General features: G+C 42.4%; 1 protein-coding gene across 1 annotated transcript in view; it reads right to left on the reverse strand.

The window, feature by feature from the left end:
- Positions 1–584: 584 nt before the first annotated feature.
- The window catches only part of fbn1 (fibrillin 1), a 61343-nt gene continuing 44957 nt past the window's right edge, over positions 585–16970 (reverse strand). The window contains exons 46-66 of the mRNA XM_080025901.1: positions 16353–16478; positions 16144–16260; positions 15916–16041; positions 15703–15822; positions 14865–14990; positions 11939–12091; positions 11780–11842; positions 11564–11683; positions 10777–10896; positions 10564–10686; positions 9782–9913; positions 9288–9413; positions 8498–8704; positions 7825–7950; positions 7380–7502; positions 6158–6274; positions 4272–4400; positions 4052–4171; positions 3078–3309; positions 2809–2986; positions 585–2253 (exon numbers count right to left, since the gene is read on the reverse strand). Coding sequence (XP_079882027.1) covers positions 1867–2253; positions 2809–2986; positions 3078–3309; positions 4052–4171; positions 4272–4400; positions 6158–6274; positions 7380–7502; positions 7825–7950; positions 8498–8704; positions 9288–9413; positions 9782–9913; positions 10564–10686; positions 10777–10896; positions 11564–11683; positions 11780–11842; positions 11939–12091; positions 14865–14990; positions 15703–15822; positions 15916–16041; positions 16144–16260; positions 16353–16478 — 3071 coding nt within the window. The 3' untranslated portion in view covers positions 585–1866. The remainder of the gene's footprint in view (positions 2254–2808; positions 2987–3077; positions 3310–4051; positions 4172–4271; positions 4401–6157; positions 6275–7379; positions 7503–7824; positions 7951–8497; positions 8705–9287; positions 9414–9781; positions 9914–10563; positions 10687–10776; positions 10897–11563; positions 11684–11779; positions 11843–11938; positions 12092–14864; positions 14991–15702; positions 15823–15915; positions 16042–16143; positions 16261–16352; positions 16479–16970) is intronic.

Below are 16970 nucleotides of genomic sequence, written 5' to 3' on the forward strand. Positions count from 1 at the left end.
TTACGTGCGCGCGCCTCAACTCCAGCACGACTCCAGTGATTTCAGCCCGACATCGGAAGATTGTCTGCGACTGTCAAATCGCGTGAAAAGTTGTGTAGTGTAAGCCCAGCATTAAGGTCATGAGGTGCACTATGCAGTTTTAGAGGATGGGGATTTGTTTACATTTGCAGAGCCTGCAGTTTGTTTACAAAACATTCTCTCTACATGTAATTCTTAGTATTGATTGATTCTATCAAATAAAAAAATATATATTTAAAGGCAACTGGAACCAAACAAGACTATAATATTTGTGTTAAGAAAACTGGACCCTGCTTCTGTGAACAGCAACAGTTAAACTTAACTGTTAAGGTAGCCTTCTAACTTCAAACAGGGATCCAATTTTCCTGTCAGGAAAGCTTGTTAAGTTATTAGAATATACCTTAGAGACTGTTCAGTTATTTGACACACCCAAAGGTACACAGTGCATCTTTTTAAAGAACCATATGAGATAATGTTGCATGACTGAAGAGAGATATCTAACATGTAGGTGGGTTACATTAGTTATTCAATGTAGATACAAGGGGAAAAGCACAGCAGTGAATACATAAACACCAAAAAATATGTTTTTATTGTGAATTTACAACTAAACCCTCACTGATGTGAACAGAGAACACAGACTGGTGTCGGGCTGGTCCGTGGCAATGCGGCACTGATTGTACTTGTGAGAGAATTGTGTGGCCGCGAAGACCTCAGTGCATAATCATGAAGGCCCAGGTTTGGCATCATCAATGTGTGTGTGTGTGTGTGTGTGTGTATGCATGTCTGTGCAGGTGTGTGTATGTATAAACAGTTTACAAAGGAAGTAGTTGGTCATTATAAGCACCATTACAAACCCCTCTATTCCAGGGGCTTCCTCTAGTTTACAAATGCTTCATAGATTAAAAGTGGCATCGATTATTACAGTATAAACACAATTTACATGTAGTATAGAGGAGAGCGGATGAAGCTAGCTGTTACTGTTGCAAAGATGTGAAATCTTCAAAATGGCTGATGGGATTTTATCTTGTTGACTACAGAGTTTTGTATAGTAGTACAGTGCAATTAGAAGTATATTTGGTTGTGTTGCTAGCACCAGTAAATATGAATTATTCTAGTCAGTAGGAAAGATGGAAAAGCATAGTTTAAATATGCAGTAGGAGTCATTCAAGCTCAGACATGGCTACATCTCAATAGTCCATTGTGGGTTCCTTTCCTCTCCTAACCATTACCTTTTTTGTCATCTTCACTCCATTAAATTAAAATCTGGGGAAGGAGAAATGTGTTTACTTTCATGTATCCAGGTTTGTTCAGTCATTTACCTGAGGGGAGGAAATGAATTTATTTCAGACTATTGGGACTCACCCTTCTTCTTCTTCGTCCTAAACTGAGTTCTTAAAAAAAAGAAAACTCAGCCCCGTAGAGCTTTCTGCAGTCCACATAGCCCTCCAAAGTGGCACCTGATTCCACATATCATACAACATTAAACCCTACAATTATAAAAACCATTCACACTCTCAATAGTGCTTTGCCCACCGCTGAAGTTGTGTGTCAGGGCAAATATGCTCTTCATTTCGACTGAAACGTTTCAGCTGGCTTGGCATTTTCCACAGAAATTGTATCTATGATATGTAGAATCATCTTTGGTAAATCAAATGAGGCAGTCCCTCCACCCCCACCCCCACCCCACCCCCCTTCTTGTCTCTTTGGTGGCGAGCCCTTCTCCCTGTCAGAAGCCTAACCACTGATCCAGAGTCAGGGATTGTTTGGCATTTTTTTGGGAAGTGTGTGAGCCTGACACTGGATTAGCAGCTGCCCGGCAACGTCTGCCTTGTCTCAGTCTTGTGACGGTTAATGGAGGATGATCTGCACCCTCATCTTCAGTATGTCTCCCAGCTGTCCCGTGAGGTAGTCTTTATCGTGCCGGTCCTCCAGCTCCACCAGCTCCTTCTTCTTGTAGAGGGGCACGCTGCTGATCTGAAGGTGGTACGCCCCTGGGAGGAGGTTCTTCTTCTTGCCCAGGTGCAGGTAGCTGACGCCCTCCCGCTGGTTGATCTTGAAGTAGCCTTCTTCGTTGCCGTAGTCGATGCTGTAGCGCACGTGGTCACTGAGTGTAGACAGGGCCGGGGTGAACTCCAGGATGTGGTCGCGGTTGCTCAGGTCGCTGATGTTAAGGTGCAACTGCAGCGTGTCCTCGATGTCCACACTGGCCAGACTGACCTCCTCTTCCTCAGTCAGCTGCAGAAAAGAAATGGCAGTCTGACTGAATTAAGTGGAAATAATAAGACATGCGACATACAAAGTGTATTATGTTTTCTGATTTTAATCAAGGACAAGGTGTAGTAAAAGAACATAAAGCAGGCCTCTTTCCAGGATACTAGCAAATTGTGAGGTTGTTATGGGGGAGTTGGAACACTATACTGTAAGTGACTTAGATTTTTCATATTGTACTTGTTCAGTTAACTGTTCCCGTACATTTTAGAACCCCAAATGTCTGAATGCTGTTACAAGGCCTTTCCCACACTGCCAAGGATAAAATTATCATGCAGGCAGATAGATAACATACAAATTGACTATGCTGCTAAAATATTTTACTGTAACGTTTTCATATTTAGAATTCTCTTCTTTTTCTACTTTACATATTGTTTTATATTTATGTATATATTGTTCCTTTTCTTACATATTCATAAGGCTCTGTTTTTATTGAGCACCTTGAGGATTGCTGCTAAATTTTGTTGTAAACAGTTCAATAACAAAAAAACTATCCTATACCGTTCTTTTCTATTCTGTTACCTGCATGTCTTCCACAGTATCGTTCTGCGTTGCGCTGCGACGTTTGCGTCCCTTCTTGGGATAGCCGTTGATCTTGCACTCATAGCAGGCCTCGGGAGACAAAGAATTATCATCGTCCTCACCTCCCTCACGGACATTTGAGCCACCGCTAGTAAAGCCCAGCCCTGTGACACAGTGCCTGAAAACAAGACACAAACCCATCGGTCAACTAGAAACACCCACATAAAGGTTTCACACACACACACACAGCCATTCACTCACTCACTTACCCTTGTCCTGCGCGGAAGTAGCCATTCGGACATCCGCAGAGGTAGCCCCCGTCGGTGTTGGAGCAGCCAAACTTGCAGGGGTTCTGGGTGGTGGAGCACTCGTTGACGTCAGAGCAGCCTCCACTGCCTTGCTCGTAGTTGAAGCCGGTGGGGCAGAGGCAGCGGAAGCTTCCCAGGGTGTTGTGGCAGGACGCTCCCCCACAGATCTGGCTGTTCTGACACTCGTTCTCATCTGGGTCACAGGAAGTTGGTTGGACGGGAAGTAAACAAACAAAAAAAAAGGTCATTCCAGTTGACGGGCAGACAAACAATACTGGGAAAGTCTGACGTGATTGTCGCAAAATACTATGTGTGAGAGATGCAAACTTAAAATAGAGGTTAAACCGACAAGAGATCATTGTTTAGGGGGGTAAACAGAGGCACACACAAACACCGTACCATAACAAGTAACAAATATTTTGTCTACGGCTCAGCAATTTTATTATTTAATGTGCTTTTTTTTACAGATCTTCCTCCATCTATGTATTTGGTTCTCGTCCCTACTTGAATAAGCCACTTTGTCCCATAAGAGTGAGATATTTACATAAGGGTCTGTCTTTTCACCCACATAGTTTTTGTTTCTTTCTATGTGTGAATATATGATAAAACTAAGTGTAGGTTTTATTTTAAAGGTTGTAAATAAGGATATTGTGCCTTTTAGTTTTAACATTATATTTCCTTTTCTCATGACCTTACCACAGTAAGGGAAGGGTTGTACTTCCAGAGGAAATTAAAAACATGTTGGTCATATTTATATTTTAATTGAAGGAGGAAAGAGGTTAAGGATGTTTTTTTTTAAAAGCATCCAGACCAGACTCTAGCCCAGAACACCATGGCTGCATTGTACATACTTTGGCAACCAAGTCATCAGGATGCCCCAAAAGGAAGGAATTGTTATAGTTGCTAATAAAAATAAAACTGTGGTAATAACTCACCCACACACTGGTTCCACTGGTAGTGCTGCAGGTAGCCTTGTGGACAGCTGCACCTGTATCCACCCACTAAGTTCTGACATCCATGCTGACACCTGTGGTTACTTTCACACTCATCTGTATCTGTCAGGGACAAAAACAAACAACAAAGCTACTTTAAGAGCCTATACTTTTCTGTAGTGAATCAGCTGATACTGAAGCTGGTATGGATAGTGTTTCAGACCTTCACAGTTTTGGGCATTGGGATCTAATGAGAATCCACGCTGGCAGTCGCAGTTGAAGCTCCCTGGAGTGTTCTGGCAGACACCGTTGGAGCCACAGAGAGTGGAGTCTGAAGCACATTCATTGTTGTCTACACAGAGAGAGGAGGGAAGCTTTCAGACCAGGGTAAAACAGGAAACAAGATATAATAAAAGCTCATTTGGATGTACTGAGTCATTTAGAAATGTGTGGAGATTCGAATTGTTCTCGATGGCAGGTCGCCATGGACTGTTGGTACGATTTGTTTCACAGTCTCCACTAGTTTAGGACTAAAGTCTCTCATATACCTATTTGATCTCAGACCAGAAGAAATGATCACAAAGAGTGCAAGTGTGAAAGTTAACTATTGACCTTTGGAAAAATACTTTGAAAAAAAAACTACTCCCAACGCCCGGGAATATGCTTTTAGTCAAGATTATTTTGAAAGAACACGTTCCAGTGTTGTGACTGGAATCGATGCAAATCTGAACACAATCATGTAGTTGATGCTATTTTGCAGCTCAGATCAAAGCGGAGAGAGGGCTATAATCTCTTGATATCAGTTGTTTTATGCAAGATCCTGGGTCTTTTCACGGCCCAAGCCTGAGATTTTAGAAGTCTTTTCTAATGTGTTCCCAGTTTTAAATCGTTGTGTGTGTCAACAAGTGGTATATTGTGTTAAAAAAATAATAACGGGAAATTCTACCTGGCAATTTCTTTAAAGGAAGGATCAGTCAAAATGATTATACTGGATGAGGACAAGTACTTCTTTACAGCTTTAAGGAGCAGATGCTTTGTCTGGAAAAGTGTTCAATATTTGTGGCCAACGAGCACGTGCCCTGAAGGAGGTTAGGGTGACTGTGTCCTACACTTAAGCAAATCAGCGGTAGTAAATGAGGCATGATGTCAACGAGTGTCACGTCAATTTTCTCCAACTGCCAGAAAGACATACACACCTATTGTATGTCATTGGCCTGTGGTTGTTCCTACAGTCAAAACTAAAGGGAACCTTGTTTTTGGACCTTATGTGAGGTCATGGGAGCCACTTTATGGTCTGGAAAAAAAAAGACTTGTGGTAGTCATGGCGATCCACTGCAAAGTTCCATAACAAAGCATCGCTAAGCTGACATGACTCCGAACCAGCCCAGCCTAATAAGATCAGTGGGATATCAGCCGGAATCCATTAACTCTGAACGAGAGTTAGTAAAGGTAAGACAAGAGGTCTTTTATGAGCTGTGCTGGCAGATACTATAAGGAACTACATGAGCATTAGACACAGGGTGAGCGATATGGGAGTGGAACTTGTTTAAGTCTTATTCATTTTATAAAACCTTTATTTAACAAGGCAGGTCGTGATAGTAAGCATCTAAAAAGAATTAGGCATAGGCTATTTATCATTCCAAACGAAAGATATTGTCATCTAACAACATTCAAAAAGCGTTCGTATATTGGTACCAACGCTGTTTGAATGTTGTTTGCAGAAGTGTGTTTTTTTATGCTGCTCAAGGAAAAGCTCATTTTAATCTAGATGAACATTGTTTAATGACAAATAAAGGATTCTGAGTTTGAAGCATTTTAAAGAAATTTGGTTTAGATGAGTGTGGGCTATGCTCTGGCAGACTCAGACTTTTTTGAAAGCTTAATGAGACACTGACTTTGATATCATACATTGATTTTTATGATTTACAACCCAGTTTCAAGAAGCTTTAAGATCTAAAATGACGACCTGGCAATAGACAAAAGCCTCTTGAGGGGAGAGGAGTGACACTATGTATAGTGTACCTTTTGAGAATTGAGCAATGCTTATTACAACATATTACAACATATTTGAAGTACAGTCTATCTATATTCTACATTGTGTTCATTTACCGATGCAGGCAGAATGATGCTGGGTGAAACCAGGGGGACATTTGCAGGTGAACCCTCCGATGGTGTTAACACATAAGAACTGACAATTATGCTGCTTGGTCGAACACTCATCCAGATCTGAAAGAGAGAGAAGTTGCACAACATGTAATCAGCTATACTTTTAACAGGACAGTTAGGACTTCTCATTAGTAGTTTATATAGTGCATTTAAGGTGCTGTGTCAGATCATTGCATGTACTACTGTATTGGGGCTGCTCTTTTTTCTGTGAGTCAAATTCCAGTCCTTCTACAGTCACTGACCTACAAATGAACTGCAAAATGAACCAGACACCGGAAACATGGAGGGGGAACTGCAGAGGGGGAAACTGCAGCTATGGTAAATAAAGATGTAGCAGGCCCCAAGAAAAGTGAACACAGTGTGCAATACTTTGTTTAGACTCACAAACAAGCCTGATAAACAGAGACGCCTTCCAGATGCACCGTGTCACAGGCCCTGGATATAGGTCATACACGTTCATTGGACAAACATGTGCATATCTGGACAGACAGACCAAATGTCCAAACGGAGCGTCTTGGGACAGTGAGCAGAACACTGGCAGAGGGCCCGGCACACTCAGCACTACAGTGGCTCTAACCTGTAAACTAAGTCAAGCAAGAACTTCAACTTCAACTTTATTGTCCCCGTAGGTGGTGGTGGCGGGAGGGGAATTTGTCTTGCAGCCAAGTACCTGCTGCAACTAACAGCGCTCTCATTCCAAGAGAATGCCACTGAACTCATCGGATCTGGCTACAATGGCCCCAAAGGTGGAGTCAGTGATACTGGAGACATTTTGTTGAGATAATCCCTTTCCGACAAAATCAGTGAATATCACCTCACGATCCACTACCTGTCTATACTGTGCATGCATTGAAAAAAAAATCCAGTGTTAGTGTTGATACACATCCTGGGCTCTATAAACAGGCATGTTTCTAGCTACGGTGGGCCCCCTTTGTTTACGTATCCTTTGTTTACATACCAGTTTACAGAGCCTAGGCTGTGTCTTAAAACCTGTTTTTTTTCTTCTGAAACACAGCACGTAAAAGCAATGGATTGTGAGGAGATATTCACTGTTTTTAACTAAATGTGACTTTGTGACTAAAAGATTTGCTGACTCCACCTTTAGTGTGGGTTTGTAATGAAAGCCTTCTGTTCATCTACAGAAGTGTTGGTGTGCGAGTTTCACCTCTGCAGCTCTTGCCATCTTCCTGTAGGATGTATCCGCGTGGGCAGGAGCAGAGGTAGCCTCCCTCTGTGTTCTTACAGATGAAGTTACAAGGCTTCGGTGCCTGTATGCACTCATCCACATCTAGAGAGAGAGAGAGAGAGAGAGAGAGAGAGAGAGAGAGAGAGAGAGAGAGAGAGAGAGAGAGAGAGGGAGGGAGGGCGAGACAGACAGAGTGAGTGAGAGTTTGATCCCGTGGCCAGAAATTCCATAAGAGGAGCTGATGAGACGGACAGACTCGGGCTGCATTTTTCAGGGGAGTGTGTAGGCAGTCCACCCACGTAGTTTCAGCCTTTTTTTTTTTTTTTTTTTTCCTAGACAGCAGGAATGAGAGCGGGAGGTAGGCATGGTAAGAAAAAAAGGGTCCATAAAGTGTAATGTGCCAAAGGTTGAAATTAAACCTTACCCACACACTGTGTGCCGCTGATGTCAGTAGTGTAACCAGCTTTGCAGTTGCAGCTATAGGAGCCCAATGCGTTGATGCACTGACCATTCTTGCATAAGTTCCCCATCACACGACACTCATCGATATCTAGACGAGATCAAGGAAAGTTATATACTGGTAGAGAATCAATGCTTTGAAAGTGTTTATAACAGCCAACAACAGGCTTCTGGTCATTTAACACCCATCACTAGTAATGTAAAGAACCATGCCAGTGAGTCATTAATATCATGTTATGCATCTGGAGGGGTTCCAATCATTTCAATACACATAGAACAAAAGGTTTTCTTTTGTGATGGCACCTGATCATGGTGATTAAATTTGAACAGGGACCATTTTGAAAAACCACTTTTGTCAGGGACATGCACTAACTAAGGGGTATTTCAATGCAAAAACAGATGATTGGTTGCAGGAAATATTTCTAACAACTTAACATAGGAAACACTAGTGACTTGAGGATTATTGTTAAATCAAGCAAAACTACCACTAGGGTCACTTTAGCAATTTGAGATTCAATACATAGCTTGTTAGCTCTATTAGTAAACACACTCATTTTACTGAAGATAATCTTGAGTTGATTGTTTTCTGTCAATTATTTGTAGTGACATTCAGTTTAAATTAAAGTTAGATAGCCTACCTCTGCCATCAGTGGTGTACCCAGGGCCCAGGGGACACATCTTCTTATACTGTGTTGTCCCGGGCAGGGGGCACAGCTCACAGTTGGTGCCCCAGCCTCTGCCTCCATCACAGCAACACTCGGACTTGGTCACCAAGTTTCTGTTACTGGAAGTCATCTGACACAGAGTCGTCAGAACTTCAGTGAAACAGAAGCCTTCTCGGTTATCTGGAGGGTGGGAGAGACGAGAGTATAAAATAAAATGAGCCAGACAAAAAAAAGTCAAGGACGAACAAAACAGAGGTTAAGCCTGAGGAAAGCAGAGCAAACCACCCAGACAGGACCTGGCCTCAGAGAAACCAGACGTAAAACAGATAACCCCACACTGCTCTATCACTCCTGTCTGTAAGGAGTAAGATAGCCGTAAGAACCACAGCGCTTACAAAATCTCCCAGGAGTTTTTCTCACCAGGTTTAGCACATCAAGTCTATCCAGACACTATATATATTTAGATTAGGGAGGAAGGCCTTGAACGGATTGCCTTGTCCCTATCTTGACAGTAACAGACACATGGTTTTTAACGAGACAGTGGTGAAAGTCCCATTGAGATAAAAAAAAATGAGGATTACCCTCTAGTTAGCCAAGACTTAACATTTTATATTTATATACAGTATTATAATACCAGTGTAATGTAAATAAATCCTTATCTGAACAAATTAAATTAATGAGGCAGTTTGAACAAAACCTAATCCTCATAATAATAAATAAATAATTCAATTGATATTGAACTCAAATAAGTTAGGGTACGTACCAATACATTCAGTCTGTGTGGGGTTAGCGTTGAATCCTTGGTCACATCTGCAGCGGAAGCTTCCTATTGTGTTCTCACAGCGGCCATTCTTACAGATACCTGGTTTGGCTGTACACTCATTCAGATCTAACAAACACACACAAGCACACACACACGGAAAGTTTAAAGAACCAAGAAGTATCACATCACACACACCCTAGTATTTCTTCAATACTAGGTTCAAGTGTGAACCCCGGACATTTCTAACTGAAGCTTCTAGTATTTGCTAGCATAGTACAAATATTCAAATGGAGAGGATACAGTATGTTGTATATGATGATATTGATCAAGGACACTGTATGACAGCAAAGGTCAAAAAACTACCAGGACGTGATATTAATCTATAGAGACACAACAAGCTTTGTGCAGATTTTCCAAATCAAGCTTAGAATTTAGTCCATAAACTGGAATGACAGCTTAATATTTCCTACAGTAGGACACTACGATAATCTCACCAATGCAACCGTCTCCGCCGGGCTGGCGTGTGTATCCAGGGGCACAGATGCACATGAATGTACCAATCAGGTTCTTGCAGGTCATGCCTCTGCTGGCACAGTCATCTATACCATCTTCACACTCATTTTGGTCTGGAAAAACAAACGTAGACGGTTACTGAATAAAAGGAAACACAAAGTATGAAGCAATCTGAGTACGCATGCATGTGCAACAATTACACCAGTGATGTAACCCAGACGCTCACACACACACACACACACACACACACACACACACACACACACACACACACACACACACACACACACACACACACACACACACACACACACACACACACACACACACAATGCAACACTTCATAGTTTAATGGAACTGCCCGATCAAACACTGAGCCCTGTAGTGCTAACAGGCTGTGTAGTGGGAGGCTTGGTGGTCTGTTTGGAGCGCTAATGTAAACAGTGACGCTATATAGACATTGACAAGTTCCTCCTGTCTCGGGCGCTTCCCTCCAAATACAACCATTGCTATGGTGCCCCAGGCTATCTGAGAGAGCCGAGGTATAAACAGTGACTCGGCCGCTTAAAGTTTCCACAGAGTGTTATAAGTTGGTCCGAGACAGAGAACCCTTGAGGATGTTGCATAGATAGTGCGTTACGTAACTTTATGGATGGGGCCGGCATGTCTCCGCGAGGTACTTTGTTTATTTTCTACCAACACTTTCCACAAGGTCCAACTATGACTTAGAAAAGCCGAGTGAAGTCATATAGCTGTAGTATACCTTTGCACATCCTCCTGTCCTCGCGCAGCACGTAGCCGGTGGGACATTTGCACTCGTACGAGCCCACCACGTTGACACAGCGGAAGGCACACAGTAGAGGGTTCTGGGAGCACTCATTGATGTCTGGACAAGGAACAGTAAAGCAACAAGTTACAGTGGACTACAAAGACTGTGAACTTTGGAATTGATAGTGCAGACAAAATTCCCACATACCTTCACAGGTCATCATCGGGCCAGGCTCAAAGCCATCGTCACACGCACACTCAAAACCGCCGATGACATTGGTGCATGTGCCGTTGCCGCAAGGACTGCCGACCTCACACTCATTAGTGTCTGTATTGAAGAAAGTTGCATAAACCCCTTTTAAAAAGGTGCAGTGTGTAATATCAGAATATTTAGTGATAGCGGTGAAAGCTCCCTTCGGTAACCCCTAGCTTTCGAATAATTAGAGAAGATACAGTGGCTTTCAAGGACAACAAGCTAGTAAGTAAGGATGACATCATCCACCACTGCCTCAAGTATTTCCAAAATATCAAGTGATGAGGAAAATATATATTAAGTTATTTAATCTATAGTACTTCTTCTTCGTCCGCCAACAGGTGCATTTCCCCAGGACACCCACTATATCAAAACATGATAAAAAGGTGTATGGCCGTTTGTCCATTGTGGGATACTGTAGAAACATGACAGTGCAACATGGTGGCCTCCGTGGAGGGTGACCGACTTCTATGTGATTATAAAACCTAATTCTAAGGTAATAATAGAAACAACAACTTTTATTTTCAAGCGATAATACACTAATTAAATCTTACTTATGAATATTATATTACATTTCTGCAAAGTCTGTTGTGAAAAATGCCAATACATTGTACACACTGCACCTTTAAGCGTGTTAGACAAACATCTACCAGGTGTATGGATCAGTGAGGGAGTATGAAAGATACGAACAGAGGAAGATGAGTCAATGAGAGATAGATAACAAAGAAGTGCGTAAACTTGCCTTCACACACGACTCCTCTACTGTCCAGACTGTATCCCATGGGACATTCACAGCGGAAGGAGCCGTCAGTGTTGATACACTGGCCATTTACGCAAGGGTCATTGAGGCATTCATCAATATCTGCAATCAAAATGCATCAAGCAAATTACTGTTTGTGCCACAACTGTAACACGGACACAGAACGGTGGAGGTTCATTGCATTTATCAAACACCTACCTTTCGGGGCATCATCTGGCCCCCGTTGATATCCCTCATTGGGGCAGAGAAGAGGATACGCCTCTTCAAACCGGGAGATGGGAGAAAGTCACGATTACCATTCAATCAAGCACATCACTGCCTGCGAGAGATTGCATGTATATTGGAGTTATTGCTCACCCTCTCCCTTGCTGGGGCAGATTTCACATGGGTCTCCCCAGCCTTGACCTGGCATTCCAGTGCAGCAACATGCTTCCTTGGAGGTGTTCTGTGGCTTTGGAACCTGGCAGCGCCCATTTTCAAACTTGGTATAGCAGTAATTCACACGGATATCTAAGGGTTAACACGCGCACACATACACACACACACACACACACAAACAAAGAGGACAAAAGTACTGAAACATATTTTCGACCACTTTTATTTGTTTTCCTGCTTAGAGTTTAATGGGGGCAAAAAATGCCACAGCCTTGATAATGACAGCAGTGTTGTGCTTCCATGTAGGTTACTGAAAATGGACCAAAACTACAACATATTTCTCTTGTAAACCAAGTTTCCACATTTTTTGGTGAAGTGTTTGCAGCAGTGAGGATAAAGGTTGGACAATTATCTGTCAGTGATCTGTGTTTGCCAGTCTCCCCCCCCCCCTCTCTCTCTCTCTCTCTCTCTCTCTCTCTCTCTCTCTCTCTCTCTGCTTCTGAGGGCTCTTGTTCCTCCTGGACTAGGCAGGCACTTACTTGTAATAAGAAGCATATGGTCGCACTCTCCTGCTAGAGCTGGCCTTCACTGAACTCAACACAAATAAGCTTTCTGACCACCATAGATCACACACACACACACACACACACACGCACGCACGCACGCACGCACGCACACACACACACACACACACACACACACACACACACACACACACACACACACACACACACACACACACACACACACACACACACACACACACACACACACACACACACACACACACACACACACACACACACACACACACACACACACACAGACACCTGGCTCAGAGGCAAGGATCACATACATCAACACCTGGTGCTGTGAGGAGAATGTCAAAGAGTGTCATGTTACTTTCCTCCATGAAACTGATTTGTCAGCCTTTCCGAAATAGAGATTTATGGTGCTCTGTGCACAGCTGTTGTGCAAGTGTGTGTGAGTGCATGCACATGTGCATATGTCATTCTTATTTTGTAGTTTGTACACTGAAATAAATCTCATACAAATGTTCAAGTGTCTTTTCAAGTCAGAGAGTCAGAATATAATACTGAAAAACAAAAACATTGAGCTTCGAATTAAGGAGTTAAGCCATAAAATTAATCAAGACTTGGCCTACAGCTGAATGTCGTGACACAGATCTGACGGTGGTAAGGGTGGTGACAGATATTTAATTGTCATAATTATGGACATTTTTGCCAAACAGTTCTGGCATCATAATTCAAAATATATATAATTAATTGGAAAGCCCTTGTGGCCTAGTGGGTAAGACACATACCATATCATGTTATCACGATATCCCAAGTACGATTTCAGCCAGGGAGGGAGCACTGCTGCATGTCATAACTTACTGTCTCTCCCCATGTTTCTCTAAAATATATGTCTTTATTTTTATCCTAAAACTGTAGTGGGGAATGGTCAGACAATACATACCTGTATACTGTACAATGACATATATGTTTCTGTTTCATATAGCCTACATTACTGGCAAACTGGCCACATTCTAAAAGTGAATGCAATGGCAAAAGCATCAAGACCTATTTGTTTTGTAACCACACCCTCAACAAAAGCCACAGAAGTACAAACTCATCTATTTCAAATGTTTAGTGTGACATGTTACTGTATAGATCATGGCCTAACAATGATGGAGGCTGGGCAGAGAGTCACAGTAGCTTTCATAATGTGGATATTTGCATAAACACCAACTTTCACTGAAAAAAGTTTGGTCAGTCCAGAGTTGGAAGGCGACATTTTCCCTGCTGCCTGGCAAAGGAAGACTTTGTGTGACGTGGATGAGGTGATGTGGCAAGACCCTAACAGAAGGCAGGATCCATAAACTGAGATTCCTACACCATCCACCCCATCTATTTTTCCTTGATTTTATCCCGTGAGTTTACACAAAAATACTGAATTGATTACTGTTCTGTAATAGTTTTCTTGTTTTTTTTGTTGCCAAAAGCTGAATTTGAAAAACAAAATAAATACCTTTGTTTGTTTAAAACTAGATATACTGTACTATATTAAAAATTTCCAAGTGTTGTGTCTTATTCTGCCTGTGTGTAAAGTTTTGACTCAGTGAGCCAAATTCTGCAACACGTGTGTAAGTATTCGTCAAACCAGTAATACCAAGTAATTGTTTTTTATCACTGTTGTCATCATGTTTTTCTTCATTGTCTTCATGTCTATCATCAATTTGAACAATAACAAGGGCTTTATTTCAGTGGAACAGGGTTTGAGAAAATCTCTTATACTGCACATGCTGCTCACTCTCCACCCAGCTCCTCCTGGGTTATCCCCCAACCCCTCAGCCGAGCACTTCTCACACTGGAGAGAAAACTGTAAACTGCCTCACTGAACTGATGATGTCATCACTTGAGTGTTTGGAAGGGGAACTCCCTAACAGAGGAATCAGTGCGCCTCCACCCAACCCAAAAAACACATGTATATACATTAACACACACACACAGACAGACAGACACACACACACACACACACACACACACACACACACACACACACACACACACACACACACACACACACACACACACACACACACACACACAGTGAGGAAATGGAAAAGTGATCTGTTAAGAGCCACCCTTGGCCTTGTCGAAGCAGCGGCAGCACAAACAGCTGGAACACACTGTGCTATCATGAAAGAGCAGGAAAAGTCTAACACCGCTGACTGCTGCTTAGTCTCCACTAGCACTCGGAGACAGACTATACAGATACACTAGTATTTACACTTAACAGTTTAAACTTAACGCACAAGATGGTGTCATAGCCTATTTTACTCTTTTTTCTCACACCCACACACAAACACACGCACAGACACACACACACACACTAACACAATTACCTAAACATCTGCGTCCGGAGGCAGATATCTCGAAGCCTTCGGGACACAAACAGATGAAGCTTCCTTCAGTGTTGGAGCAGGTTCCAAACGTACACATCTCAGGCGACTGGGAGCACTCGTCAATATCTGACACAAAAAGAGAAACGGCGTTAACCAACCCGTGAAATGTACTAATCAAATTTATCAAAAAATCCATTCCTAATTTGTTACGTCAGAACTCCACCCTGCAGCGCTTCATTAAAATCGATTTTTTTTTATTTGAACTACTGTCAGAGCTGCAGGGGATAAAGCCATATACCGGTACGTCATGGTCAATCCAAATGTGATGAAACAGGATGTAATCTCACTTATTTTTAACTGGAATAGCCTCGTCAATGTCACGTGTTCCGCTCATCACAGTGACCAGCTGCTGCTGTTAGTGATGCTAAGAATTGAGTGCCGTTCCTCCCTGCTTCTAGGAACAGAGCAGCAAAGCAGGAATGTGATGGCGAATATCTCTTCATCAGTCCCACTATATAAACAATTCAAGTGTTCTGGCTTGGGCCCACTCCCACGTGTGAAAGAGAGGAGAGGGGTTCTTTTATCTAGCAGCTATAAGCAAATGAGGAGAAGGAGGAGGCCAAGAAGCAGTTTATGTTCTTCTTGTGCTGGCATAAGCTGTGATGTTGAACGCTTGTTGCATGTGAGCAGGTGTTCTCTGCATTGCCAGGTGAGCTTCACCTCTACGCGCAGATGCCTTAAAAAAATCCTGAAAAAAAACTATTTTTGTTTCTCACGTTTTGACTAATGATTATTGACTTTGACACATAAAAGGACTTGGCTTTAGGGCGCGCCGTACCTTCACAGGTTTCCTCATGGAGATAGTAACCAGGCGGGCAGATGCACCTGTAAGAACCGTCCATATTCAGACAGGTTCCTGCACCACATGTGCCCGGATTCACTGCACACTCGTTAATATCTTAAAAAAGCAAACATACAAGTTATACTGTATTGTAAGACAAACATATTGCGTTCAGATGAACAAGTCAACTGAAAAATGTCAGTTCCTTACCTGTGCACACCCTGCCGTCTAAAGAGAGCTCGTAGCCATCTTGGCACACACAGATGAAGTTGCCAACCGTGTTCTCACACTGTCCGTTTCGACACAAGCCCCTCTGCGTGGAACACTCGTCGACATCTGATCAATGCAAAAAAAAAAAAAAAAAAACACACAATATATCACATAAAGACTATAGCTCTGTCCCTTTTTTTCTGACTCACATATCACAGAAACACGCACCTATGCAGTCGCTGTTGTGTGAGTTCTGGAAGCCGGGGTAGCAGAGACAGTTGTAGGAGCCCACTGTGTTCTTACAGGTCCCGTTGCCACAGGGTTGTCTCTCACACTCGTCCACATCTGAAACAGGAAAAGCATGATCACAGCTTTTACCTCAACTTTTTCTCACAAACGTGTGTCAAAAAAAACAAGCAAGAACAGACAAAACTTACCAACACACATTGACTGGTCCCGGGTTGTCTTGAAGCCATTGGGACAGATGCAGCGATAGCTCCCCACCATGTCAATGCACTGACCAGGACTACATACACCAGGGTTCTCGATGCATTCATTACGGTCTGAAAAAGGGAAAAAAAACATTGTCAGTCACACTGTAAAAATTCAGAGTCAAACCAAAAGAAAATTATTGCAAAGAGGTGATACAGTCCCACTGAAAGCATTTTCAAGAACTTCTTCCTATTAATATCAAACCCCTTTTCTCAACAGTTCTAGAATAACTTTTTTGTTTTCAAATCACCATAAATCAATGCACTTTTAATCACTTCATTCCATTCAAACATGGATGATCAGCATTGCCACCGTTTCGATTATTTATTTCTGGAGTCTGACCACTATGTTTTGTTGTTCGGATCGCAACTCCTTCCTTAATAACAAGCCCCCCCCCTGTGAATAATTCCTCCTCAGCCCTGTCTTTGTGTTGCCTGTGCTGCATTATTTTTGGCAAGATTGTGCAAATAATGAAGCTGCCTCCTTTAATCTTTTCTCTCATCCTGCTCCACGTTTCCACCGATTCTGTATAATCTCCACCAAGGTCATTAGGAGTTGAAAAA

Source organism: Ammodytes marinus, assembly GCF_949987685.1.
Source record: "Ammodytes marinus genome assembly, chromosome: 1".
NCBI classification, from domain to species: domain Eukaryota; kingdom Metazoa; phylum Chordata; class Actinopteri; order Uranoscopiformes; family Ammodytidae; genus Ammodytes; species Ammodytes marinus.